Source organism: Protopterus annectens, chromosome 4.part0 (assembly GCF_019279795.1).
Source record: "Protopterus annectens isolate FY-2018-M chromosome 4.part0, PAN1.0, whole genome shotgun sequence".
In the NCBI taxonomy this organism is placed as follows: domain Eukaryota; kingdom Metazoa; phylum Chordata; order Ceratodontiformes; family Protopteridae; genus Protopterus; species Protopterus annectens.
The window spans coordinates 658,718,187-658,746,062 of NC_056733.1; the positions used below are offsets into that span (position 1 = coordinate 658,718,187).

The window sequence follows — 27,876 nt, forward strand, 5'->3', positions numbered from 1 at the left end:
TTTGGACAGGACAAAGCCATTCAGGAAATCTGAGCAACTCTTTGTGTCCTATGCTGCAAGTGCTCAAGGAAAGGCTATTTCCAAACAGACAATTTCAAAATGGATAGTCCACTGCATATGCTTTTGTTACTCATTTCATGGAAAAACTGTGCCTGCATGCATCAGATCCCACTCCACCAGAGCCACAGCTACCTCTGCAGCCTTCCTCAGGGGGGTCCCTACCAAAGATATTTTGAAAGCAGCCACCTGGAGTTCAGTGCACACTTTCTCCAAGCACTATCACCTCCCACTATACTCTAAATCTAGAGCGGGCTTTGCCACAGCAGTCTTGCAGGGCATCCTAGCCCCTCCTAGTTCCACTTAGTGCCTACCACCCTTACTTAGCTTTGGGATTCTACCCATCTGTTATGACTGCAGCTGTATGCATGATGAACATAGTACAGTTTTGTACCTACCATAAATGTAGATGTTTGAGTGCTCATACAGCTGCAGTCCAGGTTTCCCTCCCTCCAACCCCTCTTAGGACAGGCCTTATGACAAACCCTTTTCATATAACCTTTTGGGGTACTCTTTTATTTTATGGTGTATTTGCTTGCAACTACTGTTTTTGATTTATCAATATTACATTTTTTCATAACATTATATTTGCCTTCCTTCTGGGGGCACCTGACATCTGGGGCAAGAAAAACTGAAGAAAATGGCGTTGGCTGCCTCTTTTATACCCCTGCCGCAGTGACGTCAGGGAAGAAGCGACGACAACCGATGCCGGACCTAGACTTTGGAATTCGGCTGACCGAGGACCCGCCTGACGGCAGGATAACCCATCTGTTATGACTGCAGCTGTATGAGCACTCGAACATCTACATTTATGGTAGGTACAAAACTGTACTTTCTTAAAATATCCTGAGTATGGAAATCAGTATACTATGTTTAGCATTTGGAGGATTACCCACGTTTAAACAATGGGTTACAGGTACTGGTACTAACAATAATACAGCTGTTCATAATAAGTCTGTGACTTTGTAAGGAACATTTTAGTTGATTTGTTAATGACTAGTCTTGTTTTTCATTTTAAGTTTGACGGATGACTCACTAGATGTTTTTCTTTTACTGCTGGAGAAAGCTTTGATTCCAGAGTTTCAGACTTTAGAAAAGTGATACAGACTTTGGAGAATAAACTTTTAAAAATTACACAATTTACAGCTAGATAATGGATTTCTTCCTGAATGCTTAAGCATAAAAAAGGATGTGATCATATTGATCACCGCTACAGTAGCCTTAGCTATGGATTATATTTTACCAAAAAGATGTAACAGTTGTCCAGCTTCCAAAGCTTCAGGACACCTTCCACAGTCCCAAAAAAGCCAGTCAGCTCGAACTTACTAAAATGACAAATTTGGGCACCATGCCCTTCAGAGCTTTACTGCTGTCAGAGATTGATCAAAGGTCGGCTTGTGCTGTTCCTTTGTTGGAAAGATAGGTTCTTCCTGTAAAGGAACTTTTCACGTTAAAAAAATATTTGCTTTATTGTACTTTCCTATTTAGGAAAGTTATTTTTAAACTAGGAATTTGTGTTCTAATGGACTGTTACAAGACTTAACTGTACTGTTAAACAAGAGCACACTTTGTACCTGTCAGTTTAAAAGTTTTTTTAAGTTATTGAAAAACATTTTTTTCTATGGAGAAATTGTGTGTATTTTACTTTTGGAGACTGGTAAAATATTTTAAAGTGCGGTGATTTTATATGAAGAAAAGTGAGTTTTAAGGACTTCACATTTTTACCGACTGTTGCTTGTTTTCCTTGAAAAAAAAGACACCATTTTGAGTTTGACCATGGAACAAACTACCTGTCCCATGGTCAGTGCTCCTTCTACCCACAAAACGAACAGGTTAAGCAAACAGCCATTGCCACCACAGCAGGATAGCAGTAGTTTGTTCTTCAGACCACTTATCCTTTACCCTGGATATCTCTGGTGTAGCACCTACAGATGCTATGAACTGTGTTAGTCAGGTCCTTTGTGGCTGTTGGGTTCCATTCCCTGGGCAAGGAAGAGCCAGTCTTGTTCACCCTGAGAGGGGGAACAAGGAGGAGTTCCCTGTTTGGGCAGAATGTTGTGCCCATCCCTGAAGAAGTTGCTGCTTCCATTTTATAACACTGTTGCCCTCATTTTTACTGTCAAAGAGAAGCAGAAAGGTAAACATGCATCTCCTTCTATAATTTCTTTAGAAATAGTTTACTAGGTCTGGTTAGGGTTTGGTTAGGGTTTAGTTTAGGCTATTGGCCCTTCTTATAAAGTAGTTTCTGGTAAAAGAAACAGAGATACTTCTTTTTATGAAGAAATAAAGATTTTGAATCTGGTCAGGAAGGTGAAGGCACAGATACAGGGTTTTCTCCAATTTTGTGATTTGGACTCCAAGGAGAGCTCAGTTTCTGATTCTCCCTGTGATGCTTTCTTTTTCTGTGCAGCTATTTCTAGAATGTGACAATGTTTTCAGTGGGAGAACACTGAGGTTTCTTAGCCCCTCAGAGAATACTATGAGCTGTTACAGAAGGAATTTCAGAAGCTTCACCCATTCTTCCAATGCTGTTAGCTTAGGAGGATATGTGTATGTGTATCACTTCTTGCACTTTTCCTGATAGTCAGCCTTGGGCTCCCAAAAAGACAAGAATTTATAAAGTTCCTCAGTCTTTTAAGTTTTATACTCTCTTCCTAATCCTGACCCATCAGCTATAACTTTTGTTAATCCCAACTGCTGCTAAGCATTTGATTAATTCCAATCCTACTGTTTCTGACAAGGATGGGAAGATTATTGGCAAGTATGGGAAAAAGTATAAGCTTCTGCAATTCTGATTTTCACAATTTTGAATTGTTAGTCTCGTGTTAGTTTATTCTAACTATTTGTGAAAGCATGAGGAATATTTTGTCTGCAATTTCTAATTGTGATAAAAAAATCTGCTTTAAAAAATTTAGTTTCTTCCATTTACAAGTCACAACTCATTGTTTACAGTGTGTATATGATTATGGCCAATGATAGTGTTTTGAGGAGGTTTGCCCGACTGAATTCTCAGAACCTCCCAGCTGATGTGAAAAAGTGAGATTTTAGTTTTTTCTTTGAATAGAGAATTAAATTTAGTTTTGGTTTCCCTACTGTAGAGGTTATAAAAAAGTGTGATCAAAGACATAAGTTGATACCGGGAAACAGAAAATTTGGAATAAGTGGGCTGAAAAATATTACACAGGGATTCTGTAACCCTTCATTCAGTTTTGGAAAAAAAACTCGATAAATAGTCTCAACAAAACGCAGGTAAACAGATGTTTAAGAAATGACACAGGGGTTTCATTAAAATTCAGAAGCCCCCCAAACCAATGACTGTTCAAGACATAATGACCTTTTAAGAGACCTTGCCCCCACCCCCCTGAAGTCTCCCTTACCTTCCAGAAAATCCGAATCTCTCCTTTTTCTCTTTGGCAACAGATGTCTTCAGAACCAATCTGTGTAAAACTCATTCCTTAAGGTAATGAATGGCAGTGGGAGGAAAGCCCTCATTTCCAGGGGGTAAATCCTCATCCACCAAACCAGATGCCTTTATTTCTACTTTGCCTTCAACACATGCTGTCCCAGGGAGTGATAAAACCAGTTCTTCCTTCCTAGTTGGGAAAGGATTTTATTCAAGGATGTTTTAGTAACAAACAAAAGAATGTTCTTGGGGACCAGTTCTGGAACTTTCTTTCTTAAACCTTTTTGTGATAGTGCCCAAGTTCAAAATTATGTCACTTCACAGTCTCCTCATTGAAGTTTCCTGGCAACACTTGATTTAAAAGATGCATGTGCTCACATTCTTATTCATCCAAACTTAAGGCATTTCTTAAGGTTTTGTGTTTCTGGATTACAGTATCACTTTTCTGCCTTACCCTTTGGGCTATCCACTGCACCAAGAGTATTCACAAAGTGTCTAGCTACAGTTATAGCTCTTAGCAAGGCTACAGGATATCCACATTTTTTCCATATGTAGATGACTTGCTAGTCTTTGCAGTCTTTCTCATAGGGTCAGGAATGTCTTCCACAGGCTGGGATTCCAAGAGAACTTTCAAAAGTCTTTGTTGACTCCTTTGCACAAGATTGTGTCCCTAGGATTTCAGCTAAACACCTCAGTACAAAGGACTTTTCTTCCACCTGAAAAATTAGAGCCATGTATGAGGTTATTCCATCATTGTTGGGGAATATCTCCAGATTTTTGTTGTCATGGTGTCTGTGATTTTCATGATACCCATGGCAAGACGTCATACAAGAAAGATGCAATGGCATTTGAAGTCTCTTTGGTCCCACCGCCAATATCCTTTGTCTTTTAAAAATCCCAGTGCTGGGGTTTGTCAGAAGGGAAATCACTTGGTGGATACAATAGATTTCCCCTAAATTCAGGTGTCCCCTTCTCCCTCCCTGTTCCAAAGCAGTCAGTCACCACAGTTGCTTTGGACTTTGCTTGAGGAGTAGGTTCAGGAGGGATGACGATGCAAGTTGTGTGGGACACCAAGGACATATACAAGCAAATAAATATAAAGTAGATGCGAGCCCTGATCAAGGCATTCAGTGCTCGAATCCTCTTTGGTCCCCTAGACTTCATGTTACAGACAGTACCACAGCCATGTGGTACATCAGCAAGGAAATGGAAACCATGCTGTTACCCGCTTTGCAGACTAGCCATGTTAGCTTGATATATAGCGGGTTTATATTAACTTATCAAAAAGCCATAATATCGAATGGCTTTTCATTGAACCAGAAAAGTCAAAAGCTGAAAATAGCGAAAACGCGAATCAGCAAATTCTTTCCCTGGGAAAGAAATCGCTAGCCCTACCACCAACTGTACACTAATCTAAACATAAAGTGGGGAGCTTTGCCCCACACCCCCCCCCCAACTACGTATACCAATTCCGAGATCGCACTGCAGTGAGGGAAAGGGCAAACTCACAAGGATGGCCAAGTGGTTTCCTTCCCAGAGAAAGAATTAGCTCATTTGCGTTTTTGCTATTTTCAGCTTTCGACTTCTCCGGTTCGATGATATGGCTTTTTGATAGAAACCCAGATATAGCTTCACATCACAGTCTCACTCTGCAGGCATACTACATTTTGTCAGAGCAAAATTGTGTGGCAGACAAACTGAGAAGTATATGAGCAGACCCTCACGAATGAATAGATTGGGGGTCTTCTAAGATTAGATCCATCTGTGGGAAGTTCCTCAAGTAGACCTGTTTGCCTTCTCTCGGAACAATCAACTGGTAAGTTTCTGCTCCTTCCTCTACGAAAGAAGACCTGAAAGTCTGATGCCTTTTCTTTTCCTTGTTCAGGAACATTCCTGTATACTTTCTCACCCTTTCCACTGATATTTAGTGTGCTTCTTTAGAAGAAATACACCCAATCACTGTGATGACTCCCTTCTGCCCCAGGCAGCAGTGGTTCTCCCTTCTTTTGGAAATATCCAGGGGCAATTACTACAAGCTTCCTCAAAGGATGGATCTACTCAGACAATATCAGGGGGTTTTGGTACATCCTGAGCCCAATTAACTTCAGCTGGCTGCCTGGATGTTAGGGTCTTAATTCCGTTTAGGTACCTGTTTACTGAGGACATGTAGCAAGTACTTATGGAGGCAAGATAGCCTGCTGCTAGAAAATCGTGTATTAGCAATCGGAAAATATTTTTTACTTGGTGCCAACAACATAACCAGCACCCATTCAGGGCTAGTTGTTCTCTGGTTTTACAATATTTGTGTGAGTTACTATCCTATGGCCTTTATTACTCCTCCATCAGGGTTTATTTATTGGCTGTTTCGGTATGTCTGCCCATGGATCCTCCTCTTCCAAAGCATTCTGATCTTAAAATGTCTACAAAAGGTGTTTTGTGTAAGAGGCCTCCAAGAAAACCAATGGCAGCTCCTTGGGATCTTAATTTTGTGTTAGTGAAGATAACATTTGCTCCATTTGAACCAGCTAATCTGGCTGACTTGAGGTTAACATGGAAAACTGTTTTACTGATTGCTCTGATCTCTGCAAGAAGAATGTCTGAGTTGCAAGCTCATACGATGAGTCAACCCTGTCTCATTTTCCACAGAGACAGGATTTCTTTGAAAACTAATCATTTTTATGCCTAAAGAGGTATCGGAGTTTACTTTAAGCTAAACTGTCTTATTTCCCCATTTTCTTTCCTGAACCTAAAAACTGACGGAGAAAAGATATTCCATGTCATAGATGTCCACAGACAACTTGGATGCTGTATTGACAGAGCTAAATCTTTCAGATCTTTGGATCAGTTCATTTCTTGTGAAGGTAAGAAGGGACAACCTGTTTCAAAACAGACAATTTCCAAATGGTTGTCTTGGCCTAGTACCTTTTATTATACTTACTATAACAGTACTATGCCAGAGTCAAGGCCCACTGTACCAGGCTTTGGCTTCATTTATGGCATTTTTGAAAGAGTTAGATACTAGAAGTGTTCTAGAAGCAGCAAATTGGTCCTCTCTACTCTATATGTTTACAAGGCATTACAAGCTTGAGTCTTCTGTATGTCTAGATCAGGCTTTTCTAGGGCCATTCTCCAAGGGTTCCTGGACGCTTACCTTTCTACCTCCCAAATGTAGTAAGCTAGGGTAATCTACCATATAGTTAAGGCTACAGCAGCAGCAGTGATCAATATGATCAACATAGTACAGTTGTGTAAGTAAACATGTCATAACCGTAGATGTTTGAATGATTACTGCAGTAGTAGTTGTTTCCTACCTCCATCTCTCTTGTTTTTTGTGTGTTACACTTAGCTTTTTTTATTTATTACTGTGAGGTAGCATTGTCGCCTCACAGTTAGACGTTGCCCATTCGATTCTCAGTTAGAGCGTCTTCTGTGTGGCGATATGCGTGAATGGGCGTTCCTTCGTTGAAGGTTGTGCGTTGGGCCCGGTAAGCCAGCATGTAAAAATCTACTGCCAATCATTAGCGGACCGGAGTTCCGCTGTGGCGACCCCTAACCGGGAAAAGCTGAAAGACGCAAAAAAATTCCTAGTGTTGTCCTTTTAAGGGCTAAGCCTCCCTATTCTGCTGGAGAAATGGATAGGTCTCCCAGAGATTGTCACTCCTCTGGAACAAACTCCCATTTCACGTAAAACCGAACTCTTCAATGACCCTATTTAAGCGTAACTTAGACAACTGGATGGGAGACCGTAAATTTATCCCGGTGGTGTCACCTATGTCCCTCTTGGATAAGGGCAGTCTGTGCTGATCATAGACTCGTGCTAGAAATATAGACCACACAACTTGGTCAATAAGGAAACAAGGGTGTAACATAGCTAGGCTGCTTATAAAGGCCGTAGGGCCAATAGCCTTGTAACCTCCTGTGAACCTATTTCTATCCTGTTTTTAAACTCTATTTTCATTTTGTCCCACTCACTAGATGTCACTTCTGAAGAAATTGCAAACTTTCCTAATGATTTTTGAAATGTTTTCAGCACCCATTCGTTAAATTCCTCTCTTTTTGTCTGGTAAGTAGGAAAATACCACTGTCTCATTTTACATTAGTTTTTATCTTTGCATGATCTGAAATAGTTGTTAGATGTGTGTCAGAACTTTCAGTTAAATACACATTCTCCAGTGCAGTAGAATTTCTCCCCAATGTAGCCCTGTTATTGTACCCTGGGGAGTAACATGTAAATTCTGAGTTCCTGCTTCTGAATTCATATCTACTTACCAAATATTCTCATGCATTAATTCAGAAATGTATCTGGTTCCTGATAGAGGTATGAGATCTGTAAATAACTATATCCTAACTGACACTTTATAGTCTACATAAGTTATTGTAACCCTTCAACTACCTTCATTAAAGAAATCTCATAAAAGATCAGTCCTCTCCCCCGCTGTTTCCCCGTTTGTCATCTCGCTCCCAGCTGAACTCCATCACATGTTTATCATCCTGTGTGCTGATATGGTTATTTACAGATCCCACACTTCTGTCAGGAACAAACTACAAAAAGACCTCATCCAACTGTCAGACTGCCAAACTCAGAATAAGATAATTTTGAATACTAAGAAAACAAAAGCTATGATGTTTAGGTCCAAACAGTGCTCATCAATGTCATACCCCCAATGGTATAACCTAGCACATTGGTCTACTTGAAACATTGCAGCAATTCAAATACCTAGGAAAGCAAACTCTAAACAAATGCAATAGGTTAATTCAAGCACAAAAAGGGAAATTGTCGAGGCTTAAAATGGCCTGCAAGGGCAGCTATCCTAGTGCTTACCTATGAACCATCAACTTGACTATCAACACCATGTTGAAGCTAACCAAATCAGAGATAAACACCCAGCTTTTCTGGGACAGAAACATATGCCACAGTCTCTCTCCAGAAAGTAAAAATGCAACTGGCAAAGGGGTACTTCTCTCCCAATTTAAATTCAAGCTGTCATTTATCACATTCTCTTCCTATACCTGCCTCTCAGATCTGCAAACTGCAACCACAAACATCTGCAGAATCGTCACAATAACTCCTCAGTCTGAACATCCCTGCTTAGTACTCACAAAAGCACCACCTCTGTTTCCTTACCCCCAGCATAACAACTCTACAGTCATCAAGAACTAACCTCCACTCCATCCTAGGTCCCTAAATCCACTAATCTTTCCAGCCTTTCTAAAAGAAAATATCTAGTTTAAATAATTTAGTGATGATCTAAAACAGTCATATTTAAGGATTCATGATTTAAATGCTTGAATACTAACAGAATCATCTGAATCTTCTTACATTACACACTTGACTACTGCACAACCTAATCTACTTCACTTTCTTCTGTGAAGACACCTCCCATGACTTTGTTAAACCATCCATATCTAGATAAAGATGCAAACTCTTCATCTATGTTTTCTCTTGCTTCTCACCTTTTTTAAACTTTCCCCTATATGTTCTCATTCTGTTTCGGCTAACACTTTCTTAAACTTCACGGTTATACATTATGAAGCATTATCATATTCTCTCATGACTCCTGCAATTTATTATTATTGTTATTAATATCCTGGCATTCATTATCAGTTTATTACTTTCTTTTCTCCCAGGCTGAACCTGAAAACAGTCGTCCACTGTGGCCAGTGTTCTACCCTGGTTAACAATTTGAAATTTAAAAAAAAAAAAAAAAGTAAAATAAGCATAAGGTTAGGGGCTCCATTTATTCCCTGTGGTGGTTACTTCTGTCAGGTGAAAGAAATATCTTCCCAAAGCTGCAAGCCTTCTAATGATTTCAGTATTAGTCCATTTGATAAGCTTGTAGCCCACAGCACTCTAAAAAAGCAATTTGACTGCAGTAATCCCACAATGATATATTTTCACTTCTTGTATATACTTAGATTATTTTAAAAGGAAGATAATGACTGACTTCTGATTGTAAGGAGAAGATATAAGGAGAAGATTATTGTATAATCTTGGGAAGGTTTGTGTATAATGCTATATCTGTCATGTTATTTATTTATTTATTTTTTTTAAGTTATCTGTTTTTATTTTTAGTGATAAGTTCTCCATTCTGATGAAAACAAAAATGAAGCAGGCAACCAGGCACCACACAAATATTTAATAAATTAAGTGCTTTCATCCGAAAATACAAAGGACTTCATCAGAATAAATACTAAATCTAAAATCACAGTATAAATACCCACTTCAGTTAACAAAAAACCCTCCCCTGAATTAACATTCCCAAGGCAGCTGCAATAATCACACGACATAATTCTCATAAAGGTTGCATATAAAAAGCAAGCAGTATGTATAAAAACACCACTTGTTATACACAATAAAATTACAAATGCAAATATGCTGTAAACTAACCTCAGTATAATAATATATACAGTAAAACATACAGAACAAAACAACCCTACATTTATAAAAAAATAAGCTTCCTTTATCCGCAAGACACTACTTAGGGACATTGCATCATTCAGACCAGGCATAACTATGGCATTAGTTTTTAACTGCCATTTCAACTCTAAAAATTCTAACAAAATCATCACTAGGGCCACCCCTCTGCCCCTAATCAACCTGGTCTTATAACCACAAATCTGAATTCATGTGAAGGGTTGGAATCCACATGCTTAAATAAAGCATTTTTATCAGTTTTCTTCCTGATATCGTAAATATGCTGGTAAATACTCTTTCTAAGGCTCAATTTAGTTTTTCCAACGTAGAATGCACTGCAGGATTTACACAGGGCCAAGTAAACAACCTCTTTACTACTACACTGGAATTTACCCTGTACCTTAATATTACCAAACCCTTCCACATAGAATTCTTTGCCTTCAGCAACTCCAGGCTTAGTACCAACATTTTCTAATAAATTCTTAAAACACATGTCCTTGTACACGATAACAGGTTTCCCCCCCACAATCTGTTTGTATTGCTCATCTACACAAAATATTCTCCATTTTTTTTTAATAATAGACCCCAGCTCAAAAAAATTCCAATTATATGTTAAAACCAAAGCTTTCTCAAAACTTCTGTGCTCAGTACTTTGACTTCAGTTAAGTTCAGTAACCATACTACCTCCCCTAAGTAATGGGGTGAACTGTCCTACATATCTCTTCCTATTAACCTCTGAAAAAATTACAGTTAAAAAATCATCAGGATAGCCTCTAACTCTAAACATGGAACTAAGTACTTCACATTCTTTCCTAAATTCCATGTCATCTGATACCATCCTAGCCAAAAGCACAAAGTGGCCTTTGACCAGAGATTTTTTCTGATGTATGGGATGCATACTTCAAAAATGCAACAAGGCATTAGAGTAAGAAGGCTTCCTGTAGACAGTGGACTCATACCTCCCTATTTCATAATTCTTGCTGATGGTCGCATCTAAATAATTACCCATGTCTCTTTGCACATCAAAAGTAAATCTAAGAAAATGGGTAGTCTTATTAAGATAATCAATGAATCTATGTAGTTTATCCATGCTGTCCTTCCATACAAAAATCAAATCATCAAGATACCTGCCATAGAAGGCCCAACAGTCCTTAAACTCTGAATCCATGACAATTTATTTCCCAGTGAGTTTTCTGCCTACACAAATGATTTTCAAACACAAAGTAATTATTAGGAAGGGCCATTTCCATAAAGGACCTTAACACTGAAGCTTTCTGGTTGCTGACCTTGGCATAACAGCAAAGATATTCATAAAACCAATCCACTCCTGTTTCATGAAGTATCACAGAGTATAAATCCTGAACATCCAGTGCAACAAAAAATATTCCTGGTTAAATTCAACAAAAGCTAATTTTGTCAGGAAATCCCATGAATCTTTCAAAATACATTGTTCTTAAAATATCCTGAGTATGGAAATCAGTATACTTAGCCAAGCAATAAGTTTTAGAGGCTTTTGCGTCAATGACAGGCCTTAATGGTGAATTAGTATGAAGCTTTGGGAGAGAGCCGCGGTGATGCAGCGGTTACTGTTGTCGCTTCACAGGAATCTGCACGTCCTCCCCTTGGTCGAGTGACATCTAAAGACATGTAGGTAGGTGCGTGCGTGAATGGGTGTGCCTTCTTTGAAGGTTGGGCGTCGGGCTGGAAACTCGGCACCGTAAAAATCCACTGCCAATCATTAGCAGACCAGAATTCCGCTGTGGCGACCCCTAACCAGGAAAAGCCAAAAGAAGACACTTATGAAGCTTTGAGATGCCAAATATGGTGGTGGGTCTTAGGATAAGGCACTTTCACAAAGTTTAACACTTCTAGTGATATCTATTCATTTAATAACATGTCCTCTAACAGGATATCAATATTCTTATATGCTATATGTAACTGGTTTAAGGACACCTCTTCATGGGTGTCTGAAAGCAGCATGGAAAGCATCCTATTAACATAATCATTACACTCCATTACAACTAAGTCCCCACCCTTATCAGGCTTCATTATTCTTAGTTGTCTATTACTAACAATGTCCTTTTAATGATGCATTCTCCTCTGCAGTCAAGTTACATTCAGTAATAAAAGTAGCAGGTGAATGCAAGTAATTCAGAATTTCAAATTCATATAGTTTTTTCAAACAATGTCACTATAGGGTGATAAGGGGAATACCAAGTCCAGGAGGATGAGGTGCCCAAAGCAAAACCAATAAACAGGAAAAAAGCACCAGCAAGCCGTAACCACCTTAAAACATTTAATGTGTTCCACAGCAAGCAAAGCACAACACAGCACACCGTGATAACACTGAAACTACTACCAGTTCGTTTTCGTCTCCAATTTCATCAGAAAAATGCTGACAAACCAACCCCCTCCCCATTTATACCTTTGCACGCTGCCAAAACGTAAAATCATGTGACACTGAATTCAATTTTAATCCTTTCCTAAACATACCTTAAAAACAAGCATAATAAATACAACTTTCCCCTGTTTAAAACACTTTTAAATATCTGAAAACACACTTTCAAAACCTGTAGTAAATAAACAGATGGATATAAAAAAATGAATGCATGTTAAAAATGAATAAATTAATGTAAAAAAACAAGTAAAATCAATCTTGTTGAACAATATTTCAAACCACATGTGTGTGAAATTCATAACTTCACTGCTCTTAATTTTAAAACTGGGGCTAGGGAGACCATGTCGTTCAAACCCAGCCACCTATTGGCTTCTAATAGCAGTTGCCAGTAAACCTCTCTATATTCCAACATGGTCTCCCAAGAACCACCCCAACATCCATTACCACTTCATCTAATACAAAAAAAGTGTAAGAAGCACCTTCACAGCTCAAAGTGTGTTTATATAATGTGTTTCTGTTGTTACCCCTCCTAATGTCGGAAAGGTGTTCATATATTCTTTTCTTTAAACACCTTTCCGTCTTATCTATGTAAAACGCTTTACATTTCTTAAAGGTTGCAATGTAAACAAGTCCATTACTTTCACAATTAAAATATGATTTAGAGATAATTTGTCTATTCCTGTTACTGACAGTAATTTCAGAAGTATCAACTGTAAGGAGGAATAAACGTGCTAAGCCTCCTAACATTCAGACTAACTAGAAGGGCCCTCTCCATCTGTTCTACTTCTGAAAAAAAAAAGGCACAATTCAGTTTTCTCAAAAACAATTTAAATTGCAACAATACATTGTGTACTTGGGCTTTCCTAGTAGGTACAAATGTCATACCTCTTTCAAATGTTAGCCCAGGAAACATCAATCTCACAAGCACTATAATTGTAAATTTTAAAATCACCCTGTTCATTGTGCACAATATTCACTATCTGCCTCTCCATGCATTCAACGCACCCTTCCCTTCCCCTGTTCCTCCCTCTGTAGCTGTATGTATTCATCTGTTGTTCTTGATGCACATAGGGCCCCCACATTGAGCGATCCATCTGGTACGACCTCCTCAGAGGGAAAAATTCCTCTAAAGGTGGGTTATTGTAAGAACTATCATTACTATTACTCCATCCATTTCCAGTTTGAGACAATTCTCCTATTATATGTAAATCTATGGTAGCCTTAGTTATATTTTGTACCTGAGTATCCTGTTGCGCTTCTCTGGAAGTTTCATTAAGAACAGTTTGAGGGTGACTGATACTATGGCCTTCCTCTTTCCAAGTATTACATGTTGAGTTTCATATATAGTTTGGCTTGCTGCATTGTATGTCCCCCCCCCCCCCCAATCAGGGCAGGTGTGACCTCTGGATGCTCAGGCTGAGGAATTCAAAATGCATCTTTAGTGAGTTGTCATTGTATCATAATTTAATATTGTGTATATTTCATCAGACAGTTCCATACTTTTTTGACTGCATATTTGATATGGTGATATGGCCAAATCTGTGTGTGCTTGATGGGGCAACTAGGTATAGTCTAATTCAGCACTGGACTACATTGAAATCCCTGATTGTGTAATGGCATTCCTAGGTGTAATCTGAACATGAATATTCTGTTGTCATTTTTTGAAATTTTTGTTAAATGTATTCAAACTGAGATTGGCATATGGCCTTTTATTTGTAAGTAGTGAGGTTAGTGTTTCACGGTCATTTCACTGTTGTGGCTCAGCATGTTGTTTTATGCTCTGAGTCGGGGTAAATATTTGACTTGTGTTTATTGTCAGGAATGCCATTTTCAAAAAATTCCGAGTTGCTGTAAGGCAAAAAGTATAAAAAGTCATATGCATTTTTCCAAAATAAAATTTCTCTCACTGTATTTAAGATTGCTCCCCCAGATGTAAACACTTAAATACATTGAAGTAAATTACGTGATGATTAAGAAGTATTTGTGTGTGTTTATACTTGTAGTCACTGGCTTCACTGGCTAAGTGTATTCTTTAGCTGAAAAAAATGTCTTTTTTTTGCTTCCCCATAAGACCGTACCCAGTGACTCCTGTACCTGCAAAAGGACAGCAGACAGAGTAAAAGACCAGTAACCAAATACAAAACGATGTCAACCTCTGAGGGAGACCAAAATGACTGCAGATAAAGCCACCAAGTGTAAAAAAACAAAACAAAAAAATCATTATGGTGGTATAACACAGCAAGACGTTAGTCTAAATTTTGAGACATGGTTAAACCAACCTTTTAATTTTAATCACAACAATTGTATCAGAGAACCAGACAGACAGGTTACAAACAGTCAAGTTTACAATGGTTCTCAGATTGACCTGCTTGAAAAAAGCTACAGAAGATTAAAAATTTACAGGTTGATAATGCTGATCTTTCAGATTGCAGTCGACTAGGAATTGTTCCCAAAGGAGTCAGACTTTACAAGTTCCCTAACGGGCTGAGTGAGAATGATTTTATGTTTAAAGACTTTATTACTACTTTTATCCATTTTGGTTTAGAACTCCCTGATCGGATTATTAAAAACAACACCATGGCTATTGAGAATACGAAAATCTTTTTAACAGTATTTTTTTTTTTTTTTACATATTGACAACAAATGCAAACAGAATGTGGCTAGGATAAATAAAAAAATTGTAAGGGACTAGCAGCAATATATTCAAGAATAACCTTGCATACCCACATATGAATTCCATACCCCCTCCTGATAACACTAATTATTACTGTCAAGCACCTGAAGAAGATGAACACAGTCATTTGAACCACTCTGACCCCCACTGTTTTGCATTGGGGAGGATTTTCCCCCACTGCGGAGATCAGAAAGGATTGCAGCACACACCCACTACCCCCAGCAGCACCCTCACCCCCAGGAACATCATCTGGACAGGGACGCCCATCTTCCAGCACAGCCCAGATTCAGGAATGGATGGGGGAAGGGGAAGAGAGGCAAAAACTAGGTGGAGGGGTCCCAACAGATAATTGTTCAGCACAAAGATGGCATTACCGCATCCCTGGATGGGTACAGCATGTACAACTACAGCCACATTGATATCTCACATGACCATTTAAGATGATTTTCAAGGAGTTTTAAATTTATTCTGGCCCCAAAGTACAATATAGTTGATTCCTAACTTTCTAAGACAGGACAAATCCATCAGGGTCATTTGACCAGACAAAGGAAATGGGACAGTAAAGGTAAACACTTGGCAATACACTGAAGCTATTAATGAATTGCTCTTTGACACTAGTACTTATGTCACAGTATCAAAAAATGAAATTAACATTGCTTATTACAAAATTGATTTACTTCTGGAAGAACTATTATTAGAAGGCAGAATTGACTCAGATGTATTCACATATTTAAGCAGTAAAAAACCCACTACACCCAAATTCTTTGGTATACTTAAGAATCACATAGGAGTGGAAAACTTTGTAGATCCATAGTGGCAACACAAGGCTCAAAAACTCACCCTTTAGCAGCCTACATTGACAAAATATTTAAACCATGGTTTGACGAAAGATCTCACTTACTGAAGGATTCATGGGACTTTCTCAGTAGACTTACACCCTAACTTTGGTCCAAGAATGTGGGAATTCTCACTACAGATGGTCCTACATGTTTTTACCTGCATACCCAACATTGAGGGCATTGAACTGTTTCACAGCAGTTTAATAGAATGTTGTTGCTTGAAAAACACTGGGGTAGAATTACTTAAAAATTGGTAGAATTACTTAAAAATTTATGTTGATTGCGTTGGAAAACAACTTTACTCATTTTTTTTTAAACAAATCACGGGAGTTGCCATGTGAGTGATGTGTGCCTCTTCATATGCCAACTTGGTATTACTCTCATGGGTGAAGGTTTAAGTGTTTAAATCAGAATTTATTTTAATTCTGTAAAACACACTTATGATACCTGGAGGACATTTTTATTTTGTGAGATGGTTCATTGGAACTCATTCCAGAATTTAAGTAACTCAACACTTCCACTTCTTTCTAAAATTCACTTGGAATTTTAATAATCAAAGTATTAACTATCTTAACACTTAAATTTCATCTGGAACAGATGGTTTTATATCTAAGATTGGTTTTATATCTAAGATTTACAGAAAGCCAACTTTTAGCAACTCATATTTACACTACAACAACTACCACCCTGTGAATCAAAAAAGAGCTTGGTAAAAGGACAATGCATTTGAGTAGCTAGAATGACATCTAGTAAAGAGGTTTTGTAAGAAGAATTCACTGTTGTAAAGAACATGTTTGATTAGAGAGACTACCCAGTAGATTTTGTAAATACTATTAGTATGGGAGTATTACAAATATGAGGGGACAAATATAAACCCCTACTTGGTCTAGATTTGCATCTGGAAAATAAAAATATGGTTGCTGAGAAGCACTCCACTGGAGACAAGAACCATGATTACAAAAGGGCAGTGATCGTAGAATATAATAAAGTAGCCCCCTGTATTAAAAACATTATCAGTAGGAACTGGTATATTTTTAGTTCTGCCACCACTTTGATGGACATTTTGGGTTCTGAAACAATATTTGTGTACAAGACGGCACGCAATTTAAAGCAAATTTTCAAGAGTTATGGTCCCCACACTAATGGACCTGGGCATAGAAAAGGCACCATTTCATGTGGGTTTTGTAAATCATGTTCCCACATTACCACGTAGAAAGAAACTACTTTTGACAATGGGCTTAACAGCAAAATGAGGTTTACCAATGGCAATTGTGCCACCATAGGTTTAGTCTATTTGGCAGTCTGCTCAAGATGCCACAATTTTTATATAGGCAAAACTGACCGAGCATTTTACAAAAGAATACAAAGCATCTTTATGACATTGGCAAGGAGAACACAAAATTCTTTATACAGAGGCAAGGTGGTTTGCACAGGCCATTTTATGTACAAATCTGGTATACTGGAATAATACCCAGGGACTCAAGATTTGGAGATTGGGGTAACCTTATAGGATTCAGAGAATGAAAATGCCAATTACGATTAAATGCAACTGATCTACCTGGTTTGAACAATATGATATCAGTTCATTCAGTATTAAAAATTAAAATGTCAAATTATTAAAAACACTCACTATTGCATTTGTTAGACATTTATTAGCAAACCACTCAGAGAAATTGTAAATGTTTTAAATAATGTAATGCTTTGATTTTGCATTATTACCTATTATTCATTATTGTTATGGTGCACACATGCTGTTCACATTATTTTAGGGACATGGTACAGCATTCCTTTCTAACACTTTATTGAAAGAGGTACATGTTTTTAAAGTTTATTTTCTTTATTTATATTGTCCCAATACAAGGCAATAACAGTAGACCGTCATTTGATGTTAACACATGTTTATGGACAGACTTTGTTTTAGTTAATTTGCTTTCACTATTGTTCACTTGTTTATGTATTTATTACACTCTACCTTTAAGGAGGCCTGTATATAACGAAGTGATGTATGCAGAATCTTTAGATTCTGATAAAGTTTGTTTGGAACAAAAGTGCTAAATCCTGAAAGTCATGAATAAAGCATCTGGCTTTCACTCGTCTACCTACGTCCTGAAGCTGAAAGCCCTATTGCCCATTTATTCTTTCCCAGGAGTCCTTTTGGCCCATCCATTCATGCAGCAGTAACAGTCAGTGGTAGGGAGTGGCCTAGCTTGATGCCCCTGTGGGCATCCTACTGTCCCCCTGGGGAGAGCTCCTTGCCTCCTCAGAAGTTCTCTGAGTTCCTGTGTGTGATACCCCCTACCTCTATGAAGAAAATGCTTTCACAAGCTGAAGACTCTGGTCTATGTATCGGTAAAATGGTAACACATGCTGCTTAGGCCCATGCTCACTGAGTACAACATGTTGTGCTCCTACTTGATGCTTTCCAAGTGGCAAATCAGAGCCATCTGCTTAACTCAAGGTGAGTGAGTTTGCATTGGCAGTTCACTCTCATTCTGCCTGCTCCTGCACTAACCCAAGAAAATAATTGATCTTGGTTTACCTGCTCCATGGTCATGGCTTTATCTTTCTTTGTCAGGGAACTGGAAAATAAAGTATTATGCTGAGAAATGTGGAAATGTGCTAAACTCTTACATCGTGTTTCAGATATATAGACTTGTAAGGGCTTCTGTCAACCATAGTTCTATTTACCCATTTTTCCAGTCTATATAAAAAGCAAACATATATATTAGCATTGTTTTCAGGTTGAAAAGCTCCATATATCCAGTTCATATGATTAGCATGTTCTTATGTTTCTGAAATTTGAAATGTTATTGTAAAATATGTATATTTTACTTGTTCTAACATGCACTTTCATATCTGTGATTGCTCTGCTAATACTGAATGTTGTATAAGGCTGACCATCTAAATGCCTTGTTTTGAAAATTTTGTAAGTATATCGTAAAGTATTACAGAAATAATGGCATCTATAACCAGGTTCAAATTCAGATAACATTTGTAACAAATATAAAATTTATCAATAGCACTAATGTTTGGAAAACCTGGAAATACTGGAGTTTTTTGACTTTGTTAAACTCGTAGGGTACTCTAAAGCATGTGCCTTACTTCTTGCCATTATTGTTTGGAAGAACATTTAGGAGGAAGGAAAGAATCAACTGCAAGTAAAACAAAATGTTGTTCTTGATAGTAGCATTTTTATAATGCATAATATGATCCGCCTGTTATAAAGTAAAATTTTCTCAGTTATTTTCAAGTATTTTTCAGTTTTACGAAATATGGGCACTGTAACATTAAAAAAGTGTGGTCAAAACAGCAGGATACAAGAAAATAATCTGCTTTTTTCACTTTTGCGTAGGGGAAGGACTGGTTTAAGGCCCTTGGCTTGATCTAGTAACAAGTTTTAAGAGAAAGTAAATAAATAAAAATGAACATTTTCTAGCAAATAAATGAGTGCTTGTAGAAACAACTCTGTATCTGGTTCTCCTGTACATAGTTTTGTGTATTTAGTATTGAGTTAACAGGTTTTAGGGTATATTTGGGGGTGTGCTTGTTTTTTTTTTCTCTGAGGAATTTCAGTAAAACAAGAAGTTTTGTAAGATGTGACATAGGCTCAAATCAATATGACAAGAAGCAACTGTAGAAATGATCAGCCTGCCAAAATTAATGTATGCATATAACACAAAAGCTAGAACTAGACACTTAAAATGCTGTTACACATAAAAGGTGGAAATAACTTTTTCACATAATGCTGCTTTGTATATTATCTATAAATGGTCTCGCAGAGATGTATATAAAAAAAAAGAAAGTAGTGAACTCTATTAGAAAATGCAAAGTGTAAGTAGCTATGCTACAGGAGACACATTTAGAAAGAACTGAAAATGTGAATTTGATAAAGAAAGGCTTTACAGAACTGTTATTCAGATGAATACCTGGGACAAAGGAAAAGAGTACTTACATTAATTGTAAGAAGAGCTGCAATAGTGATAGAAGAAAATAAAAATAAAATAAATTAAAATAATGGTAGATTTGTAGGACTAAGGAGCTTACTGGCAAGGGAGGAGGATTACACTGGCATGTATTTATAGTCTACCTAAAACTGCTATAATGCAGTTTAAGAATATTCTGGGAGAAATTATCAGCTTTCAACAGGGAACATTACTTATAGGTGAGGATGAGCAGTTGATTTGCAGCAGTGAAGATGGTCTGGGGACCCAGAAGGGAAAATATAACAAAGTAGGGTAGATTTTTGAAGAAATTTATGAAAATATTTGGCACGGAAGACGGGAATTCAATAGTAGGAGTTTGGAGTCAATTTTACATATTATTTCCCAAGATACAAAAACTGTTGTAGACTAAACAGAACATATATTTCACAGTTACATGTGCATTTAAGTGAGAGTTTTGATATACATCCAATAACTATTTCAGATCACCTCCCAGTAATAACTAAAATAAAAATGCAGGATAATTAGTTAAAAAAGAGACACTGGTGCTTTCCCTCCTATCTGTTGAAAAGAGAGGAATTTAAGGAGTGGGTAGTGGAGATTATTCTGGAGTCATTACAGAAGTTAGAAATTTCTTTTGAAAATACAGATAGAGTAGGGTAAAATTAAAGTGGTGGTTAAAAATAGGGTAGAAATAAAATAAATAGAGATATGGTTAAGAAGTAGAAAGAATTATTTAGAGGAACTGACAAAGGTGAAAGTACTGCAGAATAGGGGGAATTTCACAGAACAAGAAGAGGAGCAATTGCAGAATGTTAAGCAAAAAATAAACTATAATGTGCATGAATTTATAAAGATTGCTGTTAAGCAACTGTTTTTTATGATAACTGTGGAGCACAAAAACTGTTAGCACAACTCAGGCGATAGAAAGTAGAAAGGGTTGTCACCAAGCTTAGGGAGCCTATAACAAAGAAGATAAGAGATCCTGTAGAGGTACTAGAAGTATTTCAAAAATTTTATGAAAGTCTGTATAAAGCAGAGAAATGTGTAACTCAAGAAAAGGTATAAATGGAAATGTTTATGGAAGAATTAAATACACCAAGTTTAGAGGTAGATGAAGCTCAATTACTAACAGTGTAGGAGGGGACAGGATGAAAATGGTGATATATAACCAATCTACAGGAAAGTCCCTAGGAATAGATGGTATTCCTGTGGAAGTTTGGAAGCTAGGAGGGAACAAACTAGTAAAGATCTGGAAGGTTTTGTTTAACTGCATTTTAAGAGAAAGAGAAACACCAGTATCCTGGAAGAAAGCGGTGGTGGCTGCAATACCTAAAGAGGGTAAAGACTCATCAAATCCAGCTTCTTAAAGGCCCATTTCAATCCTAAACCATGATTGTAAAGTGTTTGTCTATAATGGCTAAAAGAATGGCGAAAGTGATGCCAAAATTGATATATATGGATCAGTGTGGTTTTGTGGAGGGGAGGCAAACATTTGACAGCATTAACAGAACACTGATGAGGGAACCAGATTGTAAGAAAATACCACTGCTGTTGATGAATCTTGATGCAGGGAAAATATTTGGCAGAGTAAATTGGGAGTTTGTGAGCAGGGCAATGGAAACATTTGCATTCCCTGATAAAATTATAAGGTTGATTAGGAGGATATATGCGGGGTCAGAGGCGAAAATTAAAGTGGATGGGTTCCTCTCTGATAATTTCTGTTTGAGCAGAGGAACTAGGCAGGGGTGTCCTCTTTCACCTTTATTATGTGCATTATATTTAGAACCATTGGCAAAGAAAGTAAGGGACTTAGAAATTCAAGGATATGATTGGTGTGGTAGTAAGGAAAAGCTGTCTCTATTTGCAGGTGATATTATTTTATACCTGATAAAACCAGAAAAGGACATTTCAGTATTGTGGAACATTTTAAGACACTTTCAGATCTTTTCGGGATGCAAAATTAATGAAGCTAAAATAAAGACAATAGCTGTAAATTATGCACTCACACATGAATTGATTCACCATTATCCATATTAATGCGGACATGATGAAATGAAGTACCTAGGAGTATGGATTAAAAAGGGTTCTAGTGTGGCAGCTAAGGATATGTGGGAAGAGACTAAACAGAAGATAATACAAAAACTGAGGAACTGGAAGCTGTGTTTTATGGATATGGATAGCAAGATACAAGCAATGAAAATGTTTTAGTCCCTTTAGGATGTTAGGCATATTTTTATCAACCAGAGGACTTATCTGGGAGGGGAAGATGGCAAGAGTCAAGTGGGGATACACTGATTCTTCCAATAGAACAAGGCAGTCTGGGATTACCTACTGCTGAACCCCAATAAAACAAAACTTCTACTCTTCACCACCACTAGTAGATCTACCATACTTTCATTCTCTGTCACATCCAACAATGGTACCACTATCTCCCCAGATCAACACACCAAACTTCTAGGGGTTATCATAGACAATCATCTCAAATTTGACCTAAAGGTCAACAAAACCATACAGGCCATCAATAAAAAGCTTGGATCATTATAGAAACAAGACATTTTTAACCCCATTGGCTAGGACTGCAATTGCCTGGTCACACCTACTCTCTACTATTTTATATGCCTTGCCTGTACTCTCAAACCTCATAAAATCTGAACTAGGTAAGCTGTCCCATAGCTACAACCATATTGCCAGATTCGCCACTGGCTCCACCTATAGAACCCATCACTGCCAGAACCTGAAACAACTAAAGTGGCTAGAACTGCCCAGCTTAATTCAATTTAATCAGCTCTTAATAGCACACAAAATTCTGTACCACCCTGAGGATACCCCCTCACTTATAAATATTATTAAGCCATATAGCAACCTGAGATCCCTACGGTCAGCCAACAAACTACTGGACCAAACTCACAAAGCTAATAACTCTGCTGGTGAATCCCTGTTTGCCAACTTTGTTGGCAAAACCTGGAATTCATTGCCAAACTATATAACCCTACAGTCCTCCAAAAGTCTCTTCCTAAAAAACCTCAAACAGTATCTCAAAGTGAACTGGCTTTGCCCATGTACCAACCCTGATTAAGTTATAAACTGAAAACATAATCTGTAAATATCATAACATGCAACTACGTCACCAAGCTCTATATCCAGTCTGACATCTCTTGCTTTTAATTTTGTATGTCCATGAGAATTGCGAGTCCCTACTAGGGAACACTACTAAACCACTGTACATAAAATAATCACTTTGTTTTATATTTTCTAATGTTATCCAACTTCTTATGTAATCTATGTAAGTTTCTCTATTTGGAGCTTTTCTCCCCGGGCCACCGCTGAAAATGGACATGTATTCAGTCGGACTATCCAGGAAACAAATGTAAATACGTTAGTTAGTTAGTTAGTTAATTAATTAATTAATTAATTAATTAATTAATTAATTAATTAATTAATTAATTTGGAGGGTTATTTACACAGTTAAGGCTCCAGTACATAGCACAAACAGAAAACTCTAATTCAAAGTGGAAAGGGATGATGACAAAATGGGGGAAGTTCAAGAAACAAGGAGAGACTGGGATTTTGGATGCAGATCCTTAAGGACAACAATAACCATAAAGAATATCATATTCATAAAGTAGCAGAAAATATTCTAAGAACTAAGCCAACATGGAATGGAAAATGAGATCTTGTCGATGGGGATGACTGCAGTTAGGAACACAGACATTAGGCAAAAAAGGGGCTGGAATTTATTGGAGAAAATTGGGAAAAGAATCAAGGTATTGGGAGCAGATAATTTGAGAGGGAAAAGTAATAGAATGGGAAGAGGCTAAGAGTTTATTTGGACTACAGACTAGAGATTTTCTTCCCTTTCAAGGATTTATTTTATAGTGTAGGCAATGAGAAAGAAGTGGAGTGAAAGACCAGCACTGGTAGAGTTTTTAGTAGAATCTATAACAGAAGCTGCTGTCAGAGGAATAATTAGCAGAGCATGTAAAATATTGCACGCTATCTATAAGAATCAGTTAGAGGAGGTTAGAAAGGATTGGGAAGAGAGATTGGATAAGCAATTAACAAAGAAACAATGGTGGGGGAGATATATATGTATATCTCCCAAATATGCAACAAAGTCTAAAAGATTTAGGATATTTGCTTAGAAGTGTTTACATAGGTATTTTTATACCCCAAGTAGACTCCAAAGATTTTTTCCTCTGGTAGATAGCAAATGTTGGAGGTGTGATGGGGAAGAAAGAGGTAATCTGGAACATATTTTCTGGGAGTGTAACGAGTTGGCAAACTTTAAAAATTCCCTGCAGACCACTCTATTAGAAATACTGAGTGAGCAAATTGGTATGACTAAGGAAATCATTTTTTGAGCTATCATACAGAATCAGAATTGTGTAGATATAATGTCTAGTCTAATTATGGTGGCTGCCAAAAATTCAATTGCTAGAAAATGGAAATCAAAGTCTAAACCAACTGTGCTAGAAGTAGTGAATATAGTAACAGAAATAAAACAACTGGAAATGGGATCTTAAGAAAAGGATAGGAGCAAATTACATAGAAAAAAATGGAAATTGTGAAAACAGTACGTGCAGACAAGGAATGAGGTTTCAAAGAAGGCAAGATTTGAATGAGCTATTTAACTTTTGACTAACAGTGACTAGATAGATTATAAGTGATGTTTAATGTTTGCAACTAAAATTATATTAGTATGGTTTGTTTCATTTATATCATTGTTTATGTCATAGGTTCATAGGTAGGTACTAGGCTATCTGCCCGAGGGCATTTATAAGCCTAGCCAGAGTGCGTCGGCTTTCGCCACCCCATTGATTAATTAACTGATCCTCTGTCAAGCAGAGCCAATGAAGTGATCCCAGGGGTGTATTTTCTGTTACCCATCCACTCGTTAAGATTTCTCTTGAAAAGTGTTAGCGAGGGGCTCTGCCTGATGTAATTTTGTTCCAAAGCATGGGGAGTCTCTGTGACAGGAATCTATCCCTTCAGCATGTTCTATTGATTGTTGTGGTGAAGTTTAGCTCACTAGAGCGCGTGGCTCGCAGTGACTTGGATTTCTTTTGGTGGAGCATGTCCATCAATTCTGAGATGGACATGGCCTTGTAAGTCAGGCAGAGATCACCTCTGAGCAAGCGGTATGCCGCTGAGTACAGCTGGAGTTTTTTCAGTCGGGCTGCATAGGACATATGTTTGAGGCCAGTAATCCTCTTGGTGAGGTACTTTTGTGGTCTTTCCAGCTGTTGGAAGTGTCTTGTGAGGTACATCCCAAATTGGGCATTGTACTCTGTGATGGGTCTAATGAGTGATGAGTAGAGGGGCACTATAACCTCTTTACTTCTAGATGTGAACCCTTTATGAGCCACATAGAAGGATTTCCTAACTACTTTGGCAATATGATTGTCAAAGGAGAGTTTACTATCTACCTGGGTCCCCAGATCTCTTATTACCTCTTCTGTATTAAGGGGGCTGCCACCTATGTGGTAATTTGTGGGTGTTTTGTTTTTCCCAAATGGGTTGACTATGTATTTTTTGGCATTTAGCTTGAGGCCATGACTTTGACACCAGGTGTTTGTCTCAGTAAGGCCCTTTTGGAGGATGTCCGTGTCAGCCGGACAGTCAATTATGGCTCCCAGTTTGCAGTCATCGGCGAACTTGGTTAGTCATAGTCCTCCTGTGTTTGCCTGTACTTCTGAAAAGTATATGCCGAACAGTAGGGGTCCCAGGACCGAGCCTTGCGGTACACCACTTGTGACTGGTTTAGAGTCGGACCTGGAGCCCGCTATTCTTACCGTGCGAGTTCCGTCTGTAAGCCAGTTGACAACCCATCTCTTGACGTAGAGGTTTATGTTCAGGCTGGTGAGTTTTTCTGTAATACCCGAGTGGGGAATGGTGTCGAAAGCATTGGCGAGTTCAAGGTAGGCTGTGTGAACCACCTTTCCCTCGTCTATGGCCTTGGTGACTGTCTCGAAGAAGTCAACCAGGTTTAGTAGGCATGATCTGCCCTTAACAAAGCTGAACTGGTTCGGGTCAAGTGTTTGGAGGTTCCCAATGTCTTTGTTAATGAGTTCCATGATGATGCGCTCCATAGTCTTCCAGACCAGGCTAGTCAGGCTTATGGGGCGATAGTTACCAGGGTCAGTTGTGGCCCCTCCTTTGTGGAGAGGAATAACCGTTGCTGTGCGCCATTCTATGGGCATGTAGCCTGTGGAGAGGCTGAGGTTGAACAGCGTGTTTAGGTCAGGGGTTAGTTAGTTCTGTAGTTCGTGCAAGACGCAGCCTGGGACACCATCTGGTCCCATTGACGCTGTGTTTTTGGCTTTTGAAAGGGCTGTTTTCACCTGTGTGTCTGTGATTTTTAGGACACTACACTTTTCCGGTATTGTTGTGGGCCCTTTTGGAGGTGGGGAGGGGTGACGTTTGCACTGAATCTATCTGCCAGGATGTTGGCATTATCAGTAGGTTCATTATATTTTGTGCTATTTTGCACTAGTTCAGTGCATATCTGCGAGTTGCCACTTAGATTGTTAACATAGCTAAAGAAGGCTTTGTGGTTATCTTTTGAATCCTTGGCTATTTTTCTTTCGAAGTTAGCCTTGAATGATATGAGGGACCTTAGTTTCTTACTGATACTGATCAGGGAAGTCTTTCCTTCTTGGGATTTGCTTTTTTTTCTGAACTAGTTTCCTCCTTCTGTTGTATAGCCTATTTATTGCAGGGGTCCACCAAACTGGTTTCCTTCTCTTAGAGGAATAAATCTTGGTTTTGCTAGGGATGGCACGATCCATGCATCCTTGTAGGTGCTCATAGAGTGCATTTGTAAAGGTTTCTGCATCTTGGGCAGCGTTATCTTTTAGTGTGGGGGCTGTGAAACATCATAAGTGATAATTTAATAAAGATTTTTTTTTTGTTTAATAAAACAAGTAACATTAACGTTTGGTCATGGTTTGTCCTCAGGCTTAAAAAAAATGCATGTCTGTGTGAACATGTTTTTATAATTTTTTAATTGATTTATTCTACATTTACCCCTTTATTCCAGTTCACAGTCACGGAGGAGCTGGAACCTATTCCTGCACTCATTGGGTACAAGGCAGAGAAATGTTCCTTAAGCTATGAAGGATGTGCACACATTTACACAAAACAAACTTGTAGGTAATTTAGAAGTTATCCAATTTACTTACTGCATATGATTTGTTTGTTTTTTTTTTCAGGCTGATGCAGATAGTTTTTATATGGCTTGCAATGGTCGTCAATTCAACTCCATAGAGGAACCTGTCTGCCAGCTAGTATATGTAGAACGGGCAGAAGTCATAAAGTCTGATGATGTAAGTGTTTCAAGGATTCTTTAAATGAATTAATCAGCTGATCTGAAGTTAAGTGTTGTACTTGAGTTGTTAAACTGTTTGATGATGCCACAGTCATGTAGGCATGTATGTCATCTTTTTTTTTTTAATCTATATCTTGTTTTTGTTTATAGTATTTCTGCTTAGTAGCCTGTGCTTTCTGTCTTCTTAAAATTGTAAACAACATAAGTTGCTGTGAAAGCTAAAAGAGCAGTCCATGTTGTTTTCTTTTATGGAGAACACTTTTTTATTATCTGCATGCGTTGTCAATCATGTAAATGACAACATTGTACATGCAAGTGTTAACGGTAGGTGAAGCTTGACGTATTTTGGCAGTAAAATGTAAAACTAAATTATTAATTTTTACAGAGCAATAAATCGGGCTAGAAAAATGTTAACACTGGATAACACTTGATCAGTTTCCTTTAACCTAAAATCATTTTACCAGTGGGTTTACTTGTTTCCTTTATTCTTCATCTGTTTTGAGTATAGCATAGGTTGTGTTACTTTTTGCCAGTGTACATAATTTATTGTAACTTAATAGGATTAAAGGAGGTTACTAGGCTAATGGACCTAATTCCATTACAAGCCTGGTCAAGTACAACCCCTGTTCACAAGAATATCAAGGTATTAAGTGGAAATAACTCAGCAACTTAGGCCCCTGCCCAAGAGGGACATAGGTGAAACTCCCAGGGTGAATTTGCAGATGTTCTTCATCTCACATTGCTGCAGTCCTTACACTTGGGTAGTCCGCTGTCCTCGGTCGGCCCGAATATCAAAGTATAAGGCTGACGTCAGTCAAG

The 27,876-nt window shown here is 38.0% G+C and overlaps 1 protein-coding gene across 1 annotated transcript in view; it reads left to right on the forward strand.

Moving 5' to 3' along the window:
* Positions 1-27,876, forward strand: part of LOC122799507 (BRCA1 associated protein) — an 815,197-nt gene that overhangs the window by 296,434 nt on the left and 490,887 nt on the right. Inside the window, exon 5 of the mRNA XM_044068621.1 lies at positions 26,942-27,055. Within this exon, the coding sequence (XP_043924556.1) occupies positions 26,942-27,055 (114 nt within the window). The remainder of the gene's footprint in view (positions 1-26,941; positions 27,056-27,876) is intronic.